Source organism: Hylobates moloch, unplaced genomic scaffold (genome assembly GCF_009828535.3).
Source record: "Hylobates moloch isolate HMO894 unplaced genomic scaffold, HMol_V3 SCAFFOLD_15, whole genome shotgun sequence".
NCBI lineage: Eukaryota > Metazoa > Chordata > Mammalia > Primates > Hylobatidae > Hylobates > Hylobates moloch.
The window spans coordinates 86,134,726-86,153,453 of NW_026652290.1; the positions used below are offsets into that span (position 1 = coordinate 86,134,726).

At 44.3% G+C, this 18,728-nt stretch overlaps 1 protein-coding gene across 10 annotated transcripts in view; it reads right to left on the reverse strand.

Annotated features, from left to right (window-relative positions):
- Positions 1 to 418: 418 nt before the first annotated feature.
- Positions 419 to 18,728, reverse strand: part of ARHGEF33 (Rho guanine nucleotide exchange factor 33) — an 83,985-nt gene continuing 65,675 nt past the window's right edge. For 2 of the 10 annotated variants that reach the window (XM_032176932.2, XM_032176921.2), the window contains 5 exons: positions 17,566 to 17,714; positions 16,416 to 16,580; positions 13,899 to 14,706; positions 8,394 to 8,533; positions 419 to 855 (listed from right to left, as the gene is read on the reverse strand). In XM_032176932.2, the coding sequence (XP_032032823.1) occupies positions 726 to 855; positions 8,394 to 8,533; positions 13,899 to 14,706; positions 16,416 to 16,580; positions 17,566 to 17,714 (1,392 nt within the window). In that variant the 3' untranslated portion in view covers positions 419 to 725. The other 8 variants (XM_032176926.2, XM_032176928.2, XM_032176927.2 and 5 more) reach the window with 8 other exon arrangements.

The following is an 18,728-nucleotide window of genomic DNA, read 5'->3' on the forward strand; positions in this document are numbered from 1 at the left end:
ATCTTCAGCTCAACCCACACAAGGGAAAATGTTTCTTTGCCTTCCTCTCTCCCCAGTTTCTACAGAAATCCTTGTTCCCTTTACTGATTTCCATAACTACAGAACAAGTTTGGAGATCAATGTGTTTTTAAGCTTTGAACCTTCTGAATCATGGTTTAAGCACAAATTCTCCATAACTCAGATTTGCAACATATAAAATACAGTTCTGTTAATTAATCCTTTGCCTTAAGGGATGTTAGATATTGCCTTGGGGTTTTGGAAGACATGAAGCAAGACAGAACTGGCCCCTAACATAGTGTGTATTAGTCTAAGAACACTGGATGAGTTAAGTTAAATGCCTAGGAAGCATAAAATTCACATCCATGTTAAATATGAATATGCTCAATATTATACTCGGGGAATGACTTCAAGTTGGAAGTTTGCATTCTTACAAACGTTTATTTTCCTCCAAATTTATTGTGTTTTTCTGTAATGATGTGAAAAGTCTTCATTTCCCTTTTCCCCAGTGTTGAGGTTCAAAAAGCCAGATCTTAACCAGAAACTAATCTTCATCTCTTCAATGTCTTGTATGTTGATTTAGTTTCATATGTAAGTATTTATATTAGTTTTCCTCAGGGATTTATACATCGATATATATATAGATATATATATATATATTCCTACACAGATATATACAAGCTTTTTATCCTCATCTTACCACTTGACAATACAACTTTAAATATGTTTTACACAGCTGTTCCTTGGTCAAGGTCATTTGCAAGAGCAAGTCGGTTTCTGAAGAAATCTTGTTTGGTGGGTGAAGGATCCATTGAGGGATTCTCATTAGTTTTTTCCCTGTATTCTGATCCACTGGACCTAAAATCTCAGCACACAGATAAAGTACAGGTTGATTTGGTTTTAATTGTTTTCAAATATTTTTATCTATCCCAATTGTTTTGCATTTGTAAAACAGTTGCTTCCTAGAACTGGAATACTTTTTACTCCCCTGAATTTCATGACTTAGGACATGTGTATCTAAGATTTGCATTGAACATAAAGAGAATATCTTTCTAATGCTTTATGGGGACAATTGTGGCAACTGTATATGTCAGTGTAAGATATTATGTAATAACATCATAATAGGGGAACAAAAGCTCAGAAAATTCAAGAAATCCTGTTTTTGATTCAATGAAGTAACAACTCCACAAATTACCAAGGACCTTAAATTAAAATGGATGGAAATCATAGTTCTCAACCAAGGTTATCAAGGACCTTCACTGAATTTGGCATTACATTACAAACTCTTGCTTTTGCTTGTTTTCATTTTCAAATGAAAGATTTATTGAAGCCAACCACACATATATGCTACATTTGGTAGAATGCAGAAATTCGTACAGTAATCAGATTGCAGAGATACTATAATCTCAACCACCACAAAAGAGACCAAAGCCAATCAATAGCCAACAACTCAAATCAGTCCATTTGAGTCCCCAGTCGAGGGTGCATTCTTCCTTTATCTTGGTTAAGCCACTTGGGTAATCCATTCCAGCTCTGCACCTTCTCCAGTTTTCTCATGTCAGAAGTCCCTGGAGGGAGGAGGCTTTCTGGAAATAACCTCTGATAAGCTAGACTGGGGCCCTTTGGCTAGCTTAAACTCTGACCTAGAATGGGTAGAACTAGTCCAGACACTAAGAACCAATTTCAAAAAACCTCATGCAGGGTGTATGAAAGTGATGGTAGACATGAAGTTGCTTGTCCAAAGCTTCTATACAACTGACCAAGTTCTCCATATGCTGAGGCTGTCAGGTATGCTTCCACTATCCACCAAAGAAGGATCCAGGGCCTCCGAGTCCTTGCACTATCATTGGTTTGCTACTGTTGAGTCCTCACTCTTGTTATTAAGTTAATCATGACTATCATTGACTGAATTAATGGGCAGAATTCAAACATCTCTTTACATTATTCAAAGAAAGAAGTTGGATCCACAAAGACTAAAAACCGTAACGTCTGGAAACCTGATGACTGACTAGATATTTTCACTTTGCCCCCGATATTCAATATCACAGATGAAGCCACAGCCGCCCACCATGCTTTCTACTTCTGGTTGGTAAGGAACACTTTTCCACTACATCCCAGTGCAGAGAGGAAAAAACTATTCTATCTCTCAACTCCAGTACATCTGGATACTACTCATCAAGCAAGATATCTGGGTGGGATGAGGTTCTCTTCCTTTTCAGGAACCCCCCTGAGTTCTCCCTTGAAAGAGCCTCCACACGGCCCACCCTAAAACTCCAGGCCTTCTCTCATCTTTCACAGATCCCCCCTACCTCCAGTTCAAATCATCCCTGATAAGTGCAGTTGTGCCCCAAATTTAGGAAGATATATTTTTGACCATCTCATTCTTTCTCTATGTCTTCCATTATTCAGAAGACTAGGAATGCCTATGTTTTAGGGGCAGGAAGTTGGGGGCAGGATTTGAATTGGGCTGCTATTTCTTCTTGTTCCCCCACAGGACAGTTTCTCATCAGAAAGTCATTAGTCAAAACTTGAAATCTTTGCCTCGTATTTCCCCTCTTAGCTACATCTGGTCTATCCAAAACCCAACATGTCACACTTTGATGGTTCCAACATGCAACTGTTTAGTGTTTACCTGAAAATAGGAAAGCTTTGATGTCACCACCAGCCCCAAGGACCACAGAAATCTTCACCAGTTGCGTTCCCATTTCTGAAACAAATGCCAAAATCGCCCTGTCTAGTTTTCAAAGTCCACAAACTCAGCTTAAATTTTTTTAACTGCTCTTCTCGCAAATTGTACCTTCCCTATGTCTCCAATGTCTGAATTTCTCTGCATTTCTTGATATTAATTAAACTAACAGCTAAATTGCTCATCCTTTTCAAAATCCAGCATTCTGCTATAGCCATGACTAAAAGCTCATTTTCATCCTTGTAAAGATCATTTTAACTGACCTCTTTATAACGCTTACATGTATATGGCCACCTGGACTCTTCCAAAGGTGTGGCCGTTAGGCTCTGAAGTAGTGCATACCTAAATGACTAGGAAATAACCTGCAGGATCAAGGAGAAAAGGCAAGCAGATTTGCTCTTATTCCCTTTCTCTATAAAACAGAAATGGCTTTTGAGCTCCTGGAGCCATTGTGGCTGATTGCAGGGCATATCTGAGCAGACATTATAGGGACAGGCAAACACTCGCTGGGGAAGGGTACCATGGCTGCCAGGACATACTGACACATAACCATCCAAGTATTTGATGGAAAGAGGAAAAGACAACAGACCTGTTGCTAACTTTTCCTTTCACTCAAGTGAAAAAGAAAATAGCAAATTCAGTAGGTCATACCAAGTCTAGATTTCCTATAAATAAACCTTTTGTTTGGAGCTGGGGATGGGGGTAGTTGAACCCAGTGCTGCAAAAACCTCTGATTTAAGAAGGCTTGGTTCTCTGATTGGAAAGACTATCCTCCTTGAAGACATGCATCTGTCTCAAGAAGTAAAGGGGCAAGGAAACACCCATCCTGTCAGCCAGTCAGTCAGCCCTGGTAATCAAAGCAACAGCCCTTTGTGACTCCACCTTTACTTTCACTCAGACAACACTTCAGATTTTAAATACAAAGGACAGCACCAGTATCGTGGAGGCAATCTGATTGATGGAGGAGGGACTGATATATGAGAAAGGACAAGAGGACTAAGGGAATCCACTGGCCCTTTACCTGAGGAGAATTCCAAACAGCTGCAAGAGGACTGACAGCAATTAACCAACATGAGTTTGGAGAGCCCAAAGCAAATGAGCATTCATTTAATAAATATTTGTTGAGTGCCTACTATGTGCTATGTACTATACCTTGAATCAATACTTAGGTTATCCTTAAATTGATCTGTAAGCTCCTACTGGGCAGGAACTATTTCTCTTACATCTTTTGTGCTGGACAGAACCTAGTATATTGAAGACACTTAATTGAATGGTTGATTTCAAATGGCTTATTGAGAAACATTTGTAATTAAGGTTAAGTAATCTAAAATGTTTACCCTTCAACTATCCCCTTTAATGTTAAAGTTATATAGGAAATGAAATGGAAAATGAGAGAGAACCCCAAAGTGGGTAAGAGTGAGAGAGGGACTTGAAATGAGCTTTAAGGAAACAGAATAGGTGAGATAAAGTTATCAATGGATTCTTTAGCAGCCCTGCTTTCTATTACATGGTCTGTTCAACAGCTGAAGCTGGGCATATACAAAAACTGCTGGGAAGACACCAAAAGAAGAGGATTCACTGAGATAAAATGATTACATACGGGGCCCTGTAGAAGTACTCTCTCTGTGTGTGATTAAGAAAACAGATAGTGATGGGATTGATGGAGGGTGATGACGAGAAGGGAGACACTCTGACGCATGTAAATTTTAAAGTGCTAAAGAGGAAGAGAATGAGCGAGAAAGTAATTAATCATTTGGAAGCCATATTCCTTATCTTCCACTATCCCAAAATTTAAGGATAAAAAGAGAGAGTACCATCTACATTCCCTATTCCTAAGCTATCTCACGTGATCCTCTTCCCCACTGCCACATCTGCCATCAAGAATACGCGTTAACGTAAGTGTTGCAAGATGTATATATTAAGATGAAGTATCATTTGCCTCAGACTTCACAATAATCTAGGTTTAAGTCTTTGACAGCCTCTGTATAGATCCTTCTAGAATGGGACAGTTTGCCTTCCATCCTGCTCAAAGGCAGGGGAATAAGTATCGGTCTAGCTAACATTAGCCTACCACAGTAAGTCTGTTCCCTCTAAGAATCCTCATTTAAAATGTGTAAAATCACTTAACATTTCCAAACTTTAAGATATGTAGCCTTTATTCTGATCAATTATGGATACCTTTCAGGGACATGTGACCTTGTGTCTGCCCAGGACAAATGTGCCTGAGATGGAAACAATCAGAAGGTCATTCTTTTCCCCAAATATTTTGGGCATTTTTCAGGATTTTTTTAATGATGTCAACTTGACTCTCCCTTTTGAATCCTTGTGGGTATGAGCCTTCGGCCCTCCCAGCCTCAGAGGGAAGAGAACCCTTTCTCAGGTTTTCTGTTGCATCTGGCTCCATGCCTAGCTTCATCCCGAAGCAGCATTCTGGGTGTGTGGGGCCACCAGCCAAACAAGCCCCTATGGAACAAAAAGTGTGTCAGTGTAGACAGGAATGAGCCTCCAGAGGGCTGTGGGGGAGGAAGGCAGCAAGCCCCAGACATGACACAAGTGGCTTTGCTGGCACTGGCTCATTTGGACCTGTGAGGCCAGGCTCTGCAATGGTTCCAGTACTCAGGATTGGCCACTTCTTAAAGTCCTAGGGCTTGCTGCCAGCCTGACCTCCTGACATGCAGGAGGAAAATGGGCTGAATGTCTCTTCTGGTTCCTTCCTATACCTGTTCACAGGCCTGACTTCAGAGTGCAAGTTCCTGTGTAATGGCTGGGACTATGTCGCTCATGATTCCTATACAAGTGTCTTGCATAGTGCATGCATATAAGATTGAATGCTTAATTGATGAGAAGAATGGTGTGTTCTCATCTGAGTTAAAAGCCACTGCCCTTCCTATGCTACAATGGGGCCTCCCTGACCTTCCTCTCTACCTTATAATGGAGCAAATCTTCCATGGTCCTCATATGAAAACACTCAGAAAATGCTACGTAAGCTGCCTCTTCAACCCATGCAAAGTCTCCAAAGTGCCCACTGCAGCACCCTAAGCACCTGATGGTACTGACTGACCTAGGCCACATCTAAAAAGCCAGGAAAGCCTGCTAGACAGACAGTCTTCTCTGTGGCTCCACCTTTACTTCCACTCAGACAACACTTCGGATTTTAAATACAAAGGACAGCACCAGTATTGGTGGTGGCAACATGATTGATGCAGGAGGGACTGATCTATGAGAAAGGACAAGAGGACTAAGGGAATCCACTGGCTCTTTATCTAAGGAGAATCCCGAACAGCCACAAGAGCACTGACAGCAATTAACCAGCATGAACTTGGAGAGCCCATAGCAAGTCGTCTACATTATACCAAGGTCAGTGGGGAGCTACAGAAAGATAAAACCTGGTCTTCTACATGCTAGGGCTTTAAAATTTTAGGTCCCAAGGCTTCATTCATTTCTTGCTTCAGGTGATAAAAAGATGTGATTACTCAGATCAAGCTACAACAAAGTCAAACTACAGATAAAGCAAATCTCCACACTAGAAAGGACTCTGGCGATTTCTTAAACAATCTCCCACTTGATGCAGGGACCACTTTCATAGCATCCCTGACCAGAGGCATCCCATGAATCCATTCCTTCATGACGCAGCCAGCTCCAGTTCCATGCAGCTGCATTTTTAGGAAATTCTTCCTCTTAGCCACTGCTCCTAGTTCTGCCCTCTGAATCCAGAGAGGACAAATCCACTCCCTCTGCCTCATGTCACTGGCAAAAATATTTTCTTACATCTCTCTGATAAATAGGAATTGGTAAAGGGACCAGTGGTGAATCTATTGCTCATTGTTTTCCAATAGACAGCACCCAGTCATTATAAATGACAGTGGGCAAAAAATGGCTGTTTTGGGAATACCGTGGTTTAAAAAAAAAAAAAAAAAGATAGGCTCAAGCTGTGCCCTTAGGATTTTGCAGTCCTTAGAAGGATTTAGGAGTCTGGCCGGGCGCGGTGGCTCACTCCTGTAATCCCAACACTTTGGGAGGCCGAGGCAGATGGATCACTTGAGGTCAGGAGTTCAAGACCAGCCTGGCCAACATGGTGAAACCCCATCTCTACAAAAAAAAAAAAAAAAAAAATAGCCGGGGTGTGGTGGCGGGCACCTGTAATCCCAGCTACTCAGGAAGCAGGGGCAGGAGAATAGCCTGAACCCGGGAGGCAGAGGCTGCAGTGAACCGAGATTGCGCCATTGCACTCCAGCCTGGGCAGCAGAGCCAGACTCTGTCTCAAGAAAGATTCAGGAGTCTAAATCAGGGTGGGCTGAAGAGGTGTCTGTTTCCAGGTTCTCCCACCCCTGTCAACTTGACAGATGTTGGCGCTGGGTCAAGAAAGATCTAAGTCTATATGATCCTAGAAAGAGGAATACAATTCTCAACTCTTCAAACCCTGAGTAAGGTGGGTTGAGGATCCAGCAAAGCAGCATGCAAGCATGCACTGGATTCCTTAGCAAAACTGAGAGAGAATGCAGGGCTATGGCTAAATGCAGAGCTATTGCTCTTCCTTCTTCTTCCCCCTTCTCCAGTAACAACAGGCAGAGACCAACAGTCAGAGGCCGGCTAATCTCAGTACCACCCTCCCCACAGGAGGATAATTACAATTAGACAAACCAGCAAAAACAAAGTCCTCACTCCAGGGTTGCCCCCAATTCCTCCATCAGGACCACAATCTAAATCAGCCAGTGACCTCGACCTTCAAGGAAAAGGTGATTTCCCTGTGCTTCCTCACTTATCGGCAACTCTCCAAAGGCAGCAATAATGCCTCTGTTTAACTTTTCCATCTACTAAAATACGAAGACTTGTTATTTAAAACTGACTGCAAGAACATCCTCCACCAAGAGTAACTAAGCAGCAGGGAAAATCTCTCTAAGGGAGAGGGAGGTAGGCTGAGCCGGTGGAGATTGAAACAGCAGTCTCTCAGGCAGGCAGTGGCTGGACTGGCAGATCCCTCTACGGTCAAATGCTAATGCTCACCTCTCTCTTGCTTACATTTTATGCTGGGGTTTGGCCACTGCCTCCCAGACTGTAAGACAGTGCTGACCGAAATGCCTGTGGGTGATGTTTTATACAACAACAACTTAGAATCTCAGAAGGACCACAGGAGGAAAATGCCTTATTTTTGCCTCCTATGGAATACAGAAACTCCATTAAAGTGATTTCTAACTAGGGCCAAGCCAAATCCACTCATTCAGGGAAAGCACTAATAGAAGTCCCAATAAACCTGAATCAGCACCCAGGATGACAACAGGCCCCTAAATGCAGAAGTGCTGAGATCCCTTAGAAAACTTTCCACAGACGAGGAGATCTGATGGAGCACCCATGACACGCAACCCCAATAGTGGATCCCACTCCTCCCAGTCTAAAGGGGCTTTGATTGTCACCAGCTCATTTCTCAAGGGAACCACCTCTGCCCACTCCTCTGAGGACACATGACTTTAGGAACAAGGAGGGAGGGATAAAAGACAGAAGAGGCAGGGCAGAGAGCTGAGTTTGCTTCTACTCTGGGATATCACAATAAGAAACATCTTCACCCCACCGCAACTGTGGCTACTGGGTGCAGGCACTGTACTTGAAGCAGTCGTGTGAGACCAGGCTACTTTATACTTATTATCGTTAAAACCTCAAGATTTAGCCCAAAGGGAAATGAGTTACAACGCTGTCTTGTCTAAGGGCTACTCACTTCTTTTTAAAGAGCTTGCGGAAGGAGCTGCGAAAGCCCCCCTTCTGGTCTTGCCTGGGATTTTGATCGCTGAAAGATGTTTGTTCACTTTCTCTTTCTTCTTTGGGACAGAATCTGGTAGTATCTTCTAAATGCATCTCCTGGAAACAAAAAAGAGGGATTTTTTTCTTTACTCCTTTCCAACGTTATTATGGATCCTGACTATGGGACAATTTTGTAGTGTCGTGACTTTCCTCTCCCATGCCAAAAGACTACCAGTGGGCACCCAATCCCAACTAAAGCAAACCTAGGCTAATGAAGAAACCAGTAGGTGAAAAGAGGGTAATTTCCTGCTGAGTGTAGTATTTTCTATGTATCAAGGCAAATAGTCTAGCGTAATATATAACAATAATTAAAGATAAGGAAATAAAGAACATTAGCTAATGTTTAAAAAGTGGACTTTAAAAGAAGACTACAAGAACGTCCTCCACGAGTGAATAAATTCTTATTTTGACACCAACACTGTCATGCTAGAAAATCAGTAGCAGTCCCCTCTTATCTCCAGGTGTTTCTCTTTCTACAAAATAAGGATGTTCCTTTACTTGTAATGCTAGTTTTAAACTCATGTTCCTAACTCTCCATTTTAAGCATAAATGAGGGAAGGCATTTTTGAGAAGTCAGACCTGTTTAGAAGTAAATGTCAACTAATACTTTCAACCTGAAAATATGCCTGTAATACAGTTTTTGCAATTCTTAACCCATGCTATTTGGAGTATAAAGTAAAATAAGTTAAAAATAAGGCTGTATCTTTCGTGACCTCTCTAGTTTTTTTAAGTGTGAGATGTGCTAAATAGAAGTGCATGTATATTTATATGCATATAAGCCAGATATGCACTTATATACATGTTTATATTCCACATGAACAAAGTATTTACCTTGAGGTGACTATAATTTAAAAGCAACTTTAAAAACAGCTGCTGAATTTTGAATAACCTTTAGAGAACCCCAAGAAGTCAAAGCAAAAACCACACCAATGATGCCCTAAAAGTCTCATGAATTAGATGGGTGACTGCTTGCTGACAGAGAAGCAAAGTGTGAGGATGGATTTTTTTTTTTTTTTTTTTTCAGGAAACATATGGGTCTGACTTTGAGAACTGGGGGTTGCAGATACAGAAATTCTCTGAGATTCTACTAAGATTCATAACTAGACCATGGAGATCGACATGCAGTGTTTCTTAAAGGGTGGTCATGTGACTACAGGATCAAGTTGGGCCTTTATTTAAAATGTAGCTTCTTGAGCCCCATCCCAGACTTTCTGAATCATAATCTCTGCAGTTAGGCCTAAGTAATCCTTACGCACACTTAGATTTGAAAACGAATGATTTAAGGGAGGGGTCCCCAACTCCCAGTACTGGTCTGTGACCTGTTAGGAACTGGGCCGCACAGCAGAAGGTGAGCAGTGGGGTGGGTGAGCAAGCGAAGCTTCATCTGTATTTATAGCTGCTCCCCATTGCCTGCATTACTGCTTGAGCTCCCCCTTCTGTCAGATCAGCAATGGCATTAGATTTTCATAGGTGCACAAACCCTACTGTGAAATGCACATGCAAGGGATCTAGGTTGCGCACTCCTTATAAGAATCTAACGCCTGATGATCTGAGGTGGAGCTGAGACAATGATGCTAATGCTGCGAAGTGGCTGCAAATACAGATTAACATTAGCAGAGAGGTTTGACTGCACAGAGACCATAATAAATCAATTGCTTGCAGACTCATATCAAAACCCTATCAGTAAGTGGCAAGTGACAATTAAGCTGCATCTGGTGGCAGGCTTTACAGCGGCAAGTGAGTTGATGAACTTCAATGGTACAGCTGCATCTGGTGGCCTTAAAAGTAGGTTTGAGACAATTTCAAATCTCCATATGTTCTGGATTAAAGTCAAGGCAGAATATCATGAGACTGCCACAAAGCACTGAAAAGCCTGCTTCCATTTCCAGCATCCGATCTTTGTGAAGCAGGGTTTTCTGCAGTGACAGCAACCAAAATGAGATTACAGAGTAGACTGGACATAAGTGACACACTTCAGGTGTCACTCTCACATATTACCCCCAGATGGGACCGTCTAGTTGCAGGAAAACAAACTCAGGGCTCCCACTGATCCTAGATTATGGTGAGTTGTATAATTATTTCATTGTATATTTCAATGTAATAATAACAGAAATAAAGTACACAATAAATGTAATGCACTTGAATCATCTCGAAACCACCTCCCCCTCCACAGTCTGTGGAAAAATTGCCTTTCCCAAAACTGGTCCCTGGTGCCAAAAAAGTCAGGGACCACTGACTTAAGGCATGCTTCTGCCCACCTACACTTAATGTTTATATGAATCACCTGGGAATGGTCCTAAATTCTGATTCAGTAGGTCTGGGGTGCAAATTCTGCATCTATAACAAGTTCCCAGGCAATGCATTTGCTACTACCCCCAAGGACCATATTTTGAGAAATGGGCTTTTAGAGACTATTTAGTGACTAAATCTATTAATGGTTTAAGGAAAATCTTTCTAGGGAACCATGATCTCAATAGCATTTCACACTTTATAAAGCCTACCCAAAAACTGTATCTTCTTTGGCCTGATCCTCCCAACAACCCTGTGAGATAGGTTGTTTTATTTTGAGACAACTGGAGGCACAGAGAAGCCAAGTGACTTGTCCAAAAGCACACAGCTACTGGGCAGCAGAGCCAGGACTAGAACCTAGATCTCCTGACAGTCACGTGTTCTCACTAGAGCATACCATCTTCTTTCTTGTCTCTAAAAGAGACAAAACACTAAAGACTAGGCCTCAGCTAGCTCTGCTGGGCTGGGTGAAAGATATACAGAGTATTTAAAGAGATGAAACACTAGGAGTTTTGCACATCTCAAAAGCAAAGAGTTGATACCTTTAAGGATAGAGCTTTTGAGGGGTTTATCTTTTGCAACTAAAACCCCATCCCACCATCACCTCCATGCACATATGTACTTAGACATGCAGACATGCACATACATGCCCATGCACATATATATACCCACATGGTCTCTGCCCACCTGCACTCTGCATGCCACCTCTCTCTAGGACTCCTAATAACCAGGGCCTTTTTTTTTTTTTTTGAGGAGACTCGCACTTTCGCCCAGGCTGGAGTGCAGTGCCGCGATCTTGGCTCCCTGCAAGCTCCGCCTCCCGGGTTCACACCATTCTCCTGCCTCAGCCTCCTGAGTAGCTGGGACTACAGGCGCTCACCACCATGCCCGGCTAATTTTTTTTATTTTTTTATTTTTAGTAGAGAAGGGGTTTCACCGTGTTAACCAGGATGGTCTCGATCTCCTGACCTCATGATCTGCCCACCTCGGCCTCCCAAAGTGCTAGGATTACAGGCGTGAGCCACTGCGCCCGGCCACAACCAGGTCCTTTTAAGTTTTTAGAAAGAAAAATTGTGTCCAGAAACAAAAATAAGTAATGGGAACTTTGCATGCTTGAAAATTTTAATGATACTGCTAGAGAAAATGCCTCTTTTAACTGACTCCCATTTGCAATTTCCTCGGTATCTCATTTTGAGCTGACTTGATGCATGTCTTACACTGTTAGATGAAACTTGCTGTCCAGTATGTGCAATTAACGGTTCCTGATACATTGTTTATTGTTATTTGGTATGTCTGGTAAACAGCCACAAATATATGACTCATTGTTTGCTTCTCAGATATATTGTTATTTTTGATTAATGGTTTTTGTCTTACAATTGTTGAACCCCAAATTTTTTACACATCAACTACAAAAGGACATTGTTATTACATACGAAATAAAAGTTCTTTACAGTACAGACTATACTAGTTAGAAGGTTTTGTATGTAAACCTCTGCTTATCCCAAGTCACACTGAATTGGCACTGTAATTTCCATTTACTTCCCCTTTCAATAAACTTCTACACTCTGACACATGCCTAAGATTGATTTCTCCAAGAAATTCTGCCTAATCAAATTTTACAAAGCTTGGAGTTGAAAATCAGAGCTAGAGGAAAATCTGAGAACCCCAGGGAACCTCAGCAGCTTTAGCTGAGCACACTATTACATGTTTTTGTCCTCTGCAGGGACCAGACACAGACTTTGACTACTGGAGTGCAGGTGGGCAGCAAGCTCCAAGGCTCTTCATGATCCCGCCCCTTCCTGTTCCTCTGGCCTAATTTCCACCACTCTGACATGGCACAGTATGCCAGAGAAAAGGCATCACCATGCTTTTCTCACGCTTCCCTACCTCACTCTTCCCCTAGCCAACTTCTAGGCAGCTTTTACAACCTAATTCAGACATTCAACTTATCTAGGAGGCCTTCTCTGACCACCATGACCCCAAAGGTTTTAAATATCCCTCCCATGTGCTCCCACAGTTTATTACATAATTCTGTGTTTCTGTGTCTCCTTCCTGTACTAAGCCAGTGGTCCCGGAGGATAGAGACTGGTTTATTTCTGAATTTTCAGCAATTAGCACAGAGCCTGGTACAAGACAAGAACTCAGTGTTTGCTGAAAAATTAATGAATGAAAAAAGTCAGTGTCATCACTGTTTCCATTCGAAAATGAGAATAGTTGGAACGGAAGGGTGGTCGCACAGGTCAGAGCTATCATGTTACTTATGCTCTGCTTAATCAGACCAGAGCAATTATTTGCTCAGAAACTATTAGCACTTCGTGGATAAGTATTTAAAGACCTCTTTAAATGACTTTCAGGCTTGCAGACACCACAATTAGACACCAAAATATCAAACACCGGTAGACCTGCAGACACAGGGGTTGGCAATCAGAATACCTCAACATTCACTGAGGCTAAAGAAGTTGTTTCTATTTTGGGATGTCCCTGTCCCAATAGAGTTTGCAAATTAATAGGACACTCTTTTCCAGTCAAAAGAAAAGCAAGCGGAAATAAAGCTGGCTCTGCAGCAAACTGCGCAGCGAGTCTACCTTGAGCTAGGGCAACTTGCTTCCTGCCTAGCTACAAGCAAGAATGCTGCCGGGAGGAAGTGGACTAGGCTGGCGCACCGTGTTCCATAGAAACGACACCTCACAGAGAGAAGAAACACACTGGGCCCGGGACCTGCGGGCGGTGCTCTGAAACATGTGCAACTCTTCACATCAGCAGGAAGAGATTCCCCATAACTCCCTAAATGTGTGTGTGTTAATCAGGTCTAAAGAGTGGCGGGCTTCTCTGCTACCTCTGCCATCCCTCGTGTACCATACGAGGCAAGCTCTTTGGATCCTAGTACTGGAGAACAGGCGCTGCCACTCGCCTTCCAGGGCCCAGCAGCCTACAGCTAGCAAGGCGCAGGGGCTGCCCTGCTCTCCCTCCGCCTCCGCCCGCCGATGGCTCTCGCAGCCGCCCCCGAGCGCGCTCCCTAGCCCCTAGCCTGGCCCGGCCCCGCTCCCCCCACGCTAGGAGAACTCGGGATGCTTCCTGCAGATCTAGGCCTGGGGCCGTCGACGCTGTGGGTTTCGGTTCGGTTTTACTTTACCCTCCTTACTTCCAAATAGGTCTGTTTTTCGCTTTGGGACCTCTGTTGGGGGAAGAAAGTCCGAGGCGCGCCGCGGGCGGCGACAGCGGCGGCGGCCGGGCCGTGCGGCTGCGCTGCGCGCTCGGCCTTGATGGGCGCGCGGCCGCCGCTGCTACTGCGCGTGCTGTAGAGGCGTGGGGCCACGCCGTCGGCGGGCGGCGCACGTGGGAACTCTTTGAGAGAGCGGCTCAGCGGCTTGGCCTTGCCGTGCGCCTGCGCCGCCGCCTCTAGCTTGTAGGCGCTGCTGCTGCCCGCTGGCGACGTAGCGCTCTTGGGCAGCGGCTGCAGCGGGTGCTCCGGCCGCTCGGCCTCCATGGCGAAGCTGACGGGCCGCAGGAAGCAGATGTCCAGGCTGGACTCGGAGGAGGCGGGCGAGCAGTTCTCGAAGAGGGCGGGAGCCTGGAACGGCTCCTCGTCGTAGGGCGCGGGCAGCGCGAAGATCTCGCCGCCGTACTCGAACTCTTCGTAGGCGGCGGGCACGAAGCCGCGGGCATCGGGCATGAGCTCGGCCGGGGCGCGCAGGGATCGCTCCACGTTGCCCAGCGGCTCAGCCGGAGAGGGCTCGAAGTCCATCTCCGGGATGGCCTGCAGGGGCCCGGCCAGCGCCTTCACGTCCTGCTCGGCCGCGCAGAACTGCGTCGGTGCCAGAAGGCTCTCGGGCCGCTCGTGCTTCCTGCCGTCCAGCTCCCAGTCACTGGGCTTCCCGGGCTGCATGCTCTCCATCAGGCTTTGCTGCTGTTGGCTTTTCTTCACTGGGGGCATCAGATGTCTTTAGTGGGGGAAACAGAGTACAAAAGAGGTGTGCTTACGGCCGGTTAGTGCAGGCCTCTCGCCTGCCGGCGCCCCTCCTGGCCGCCCTCCGAGGCGCCTGTGCATGCCACCTCCCGAGCTCCACAAACTTCCACTAAGGCGCTCCCACGAACCCCCGTTCCCAGGCGGAGAGTGGACAAGGCAGTCCGTCGAGCGGAGGCCCGAAGGTATTGTCTGAGCTTATGGGAAATGGCCTGCGGGCCAGGGACGGTCATCACCCCGCGTGGAAGCCCTGACCCTCCTCACCACCTGCGGTGCTCCAAGGCACACCTTCAACTCTCTTCTCTCCCTTGCTTGCCCTAGCAGGGTCATATAAAATAATGGAAACTCAACTTCTGTTCGACTTGTGGATCTGCACACTCAGAAACAAATTACGTTCCTAGATAAAGTAAACGTGGCATGATCTTGATAACTGTTGAATCTGGATGAGGGCGTGTGGAGTTCACTGAACTCTTCTATGTAAATTTGAAATTTTCATAATAAAAATTTTAAAATATTCCTTGTCACTGTAAAGCATACTATATAATTCATCTCAAACTTCCACCCACAAAGAATTACCAACATGTAAAAGCTGTCACTCGATATGCCCAATTTCATGGAGGGTTTTTGGTTTTGGAGTCATGGGTAATGGATAATTTACACAGTTTACAAACTAGGATAGGGTACCATCAGATGGGATGTCCAGTTGTTCTGGACTTAAATTGACAGACGTAAATGGACACTGACCAGAAGTGGTTATTCTGCTAGTTTATGTATTCATATTTTAATTCTACCACAAAAATGCACAAAGACTTTGGGAGGCCGAGGCAGACAGATCACCTGAGGTCAGGAGTTTGAGACCAGCCTGGCCAACATGGTAAAACCCCGTCTCTACTAAAAGTACAAAAATGAGCCAGGCATGGTGGCAGCCTGGCCAACATGGTAAAACCCCGTCTCTACTAAAAGTACAAAAATGAGCCAGGCATGGTGGCAGCCTGGCCAACATGGTAAAACCCTGTCTCTACTATAAAGTACAAAAATTAGCCGGGCATGGTGGCAGGCGCCTGTAATCCCAGCTAGTCGGGAGGCTGAGGCAGGAGAATCCCTTGAACCTGGGAGGTGGAGGTTGCAGTGAGCTGAGATCATGCCATTGTACTTCGGTCTCAAAAAAAATAAAAACAATGCAAATATAAATGCTAAAACCAGTATCTTACTCTGGTGGTCTTAAAATGAAAATTAGGTGTCACGTTAACATGTGAAAGAGTGAAACAAAATATTGACCTCATTTGAATTATCTTTTAACTTGGAAGAAAGATTGGGAGTTTTATTTTCCATACGCAGAGTGCAGTGGCAGCCATATTGTTCAGTCTGGGTATAATCTCTAGGGGTTTCATATTTTGGCTCTATTTGTTGCATTTCAAAGAAGATGAAGTTTTGTAACTGCCTCAAGAGTTGAAGTGATCCATGAAGTAAATATCTACTTTCTGCCTCTCTTCCCACTTTCTACACCTGTCCCTTAACATTAGTGCCTTCCTCTGGGACCCAAGCATCGGGTTGGCTGCTTGGCTGGCACATATAGGCCTGATAGGGAAAGGGGATGGAGGAATCTAGGCTGCCCTGCTAACCCACACAGACTGGCTGGGTCCCAAAGGCATTGGCATTAACCTTCCCACAGCAACAGGTGCTTACGTGACGGCAGGGCCAGAACTGGGAGCAGAAGGGTAGGGTTGCAGCAACTCTTCTGAGTGGATCCCAGTGTCACGGACAGCCTCAGGACCTGCAGTGGGGGAAGCATCTTGCCCAGCATTGGCGCACTGGGAAGCCAGCCCTTTGTACAGTTTCGCCATGGATGACCTAACAGAATGGAAGTAACAGTTCTCAGGTTGTACAGTAGCAAACTGGCTCTCTGAACACATAGATTATGCCAAAAAAGATAGATGTCTCAGATAAAGTTTGCTGTGAAGGTCTCTATCTCCAGGGGCCTTTGCAAACTAAGTTCCTTTACTTAATAGGGTGCAAGCTGGCAGGACTAGGGAAGCTGATTCACTGGCTGAAAAGAGCTTGGGGGAAGGGGTTGGCGGTATGGAGAGACATCTCCCATAACAGGAGCCCTGGCTTGGGAGACAGCATCTTTTTCTGGTCTGAAGCTTCCACAGAAATGGTTGTTTTCCTCCACAGGAGTTGGGATGAAATTGAAGGAAATCCAGGTCATTAGGAAGCTGTGCTGTGGGTTGTTTCTGTTCCCTCTGAAGCTCAGATTCTCCCTAATCAACACTTCCTATTTCTCCCTAATATAAAACCTATTTGAAATTCCACTCCCTTATTTGCTTTATTTTTATCCATATCACATATCACCATCTTATTTATTTGTTCACTGTCCAACTCTAAAAAGGAAGCTCCATGTGGCAAAGATTTGGTCGGGGCCATTTTGTTCCTTTCAGTATATTCAGTGCACGGAACAGTGCCTGACACACAATAGGTGCTCAATAAATATCTGTTGAATTAATAAAGAAAGCTATGTTGCGGCCTTTTAACTGCAATTTTGAACCAGGCAAGTTTAGGGCAGTTGAACTACTTTTGAGGTGGTTAGCAACATGGGATGAGGGCGGGTCTATGTAAGCAGTAGAGTGAAGTGGGTTTTTTTGCTAAAATGATTTCCACCGGGTAGTCAGTGTCTTGCTCCTATAGCCAGCCTGACTAGCTCTTTCCCTCCCCTTCTCTCTTCCCTTCTACCTCCCACCACTGCATTTCAGCTACTTAACACACAACGTGGTTACTTGTGAAAGACACCCATAGTAACTGGTCTTCGACCCTCTAGACCGCACCATCAGAACCTTACTTCTTGAGCTTTTTCCGTTTCTGAATAAGCAAATCTTCATTGCATTGAAACAGCAGGGTGTAGTGTGAGATAAATACTCGGAGGCGCTGGACACACACCAGTAGTAGATAATAGTCAGGGTGCTCCTGCTCTGTGAACTTCAGGACGTTCTGGATGGAGGGGAAAAGGAAGCAGCATTGCATAATTAGCATGAAAATTTGTTTTTTCTCTTCTGCACCTCACCTTGATCTATTGTGGGAGATTCATAGCCATTTAATCAAAACAATGAACAATACACACGACCCATCTAATTATATGCTGAAAGGTCAAACTGGCTGCTCTCTATCATACCAGCAGAAAATAAGTCACTATTGTACCCTTTTGAGTTGAATGTGAACATAAAATAATTTCATCTGAAAAGTTAGAAGCATCTCCTAAGCAGACCTCTGAAATAATAGCGGCATTCTAACAATTACTGTCTATAAGTAGTGCCTTAACTCAAAAGAGCCAGACCAATGTTGAGAACGTCAGGCATCAAGGCAGGCGAGGGAGGGGGATGTTTATGATCAAGCCTGGTGGCCCCTCCTGTTACATTCCCCACTGTGCTGTAGTGGAACATGCCTAGGACTTGGATTTGGGAAAGCTAAAATGTATCGAGTACTTCCTATTGCCAGGTAGTAAGCCCTTTACATATATTATCTCATTTAATTGTTACCGCAACCTGCTTAAATAGGTACCATTATAAACTCCATTTAACAAATAAGGAAATCGAGGTACGAAGAAGGTAAATGATCTTCATCAGGTCACACATCTAGTAAATAATGGAGGCAAGATTTGAACTAAAGTCAGAGAGTGGAACCGGGGCTTGTTTGCCATATTCTACTATTTGCAAAACCTGGGTTTCAGTCCTAGTTTTTTTTACCTACTAGGTGTGTTAACTTGGGTAAATTGTTAACTTCTTCGGCCCTAGATTTTCTCTTGTAAAACATGACAACAATAATACCTATTTCATGGGATTGTTGAAAGGATTAAAAAAGATCATTATTGTGAGAAAATGCTTTTAGGATCTAAAGCTATATACAATTGAAAGTCTTTTCAGGGCACGGGTGGTGGCTCACACCTGTAATCCCAGCACTTTGGGAGGCGAGGCGGGCAGATCACCAGGAGATCGAGACCATCCTGGC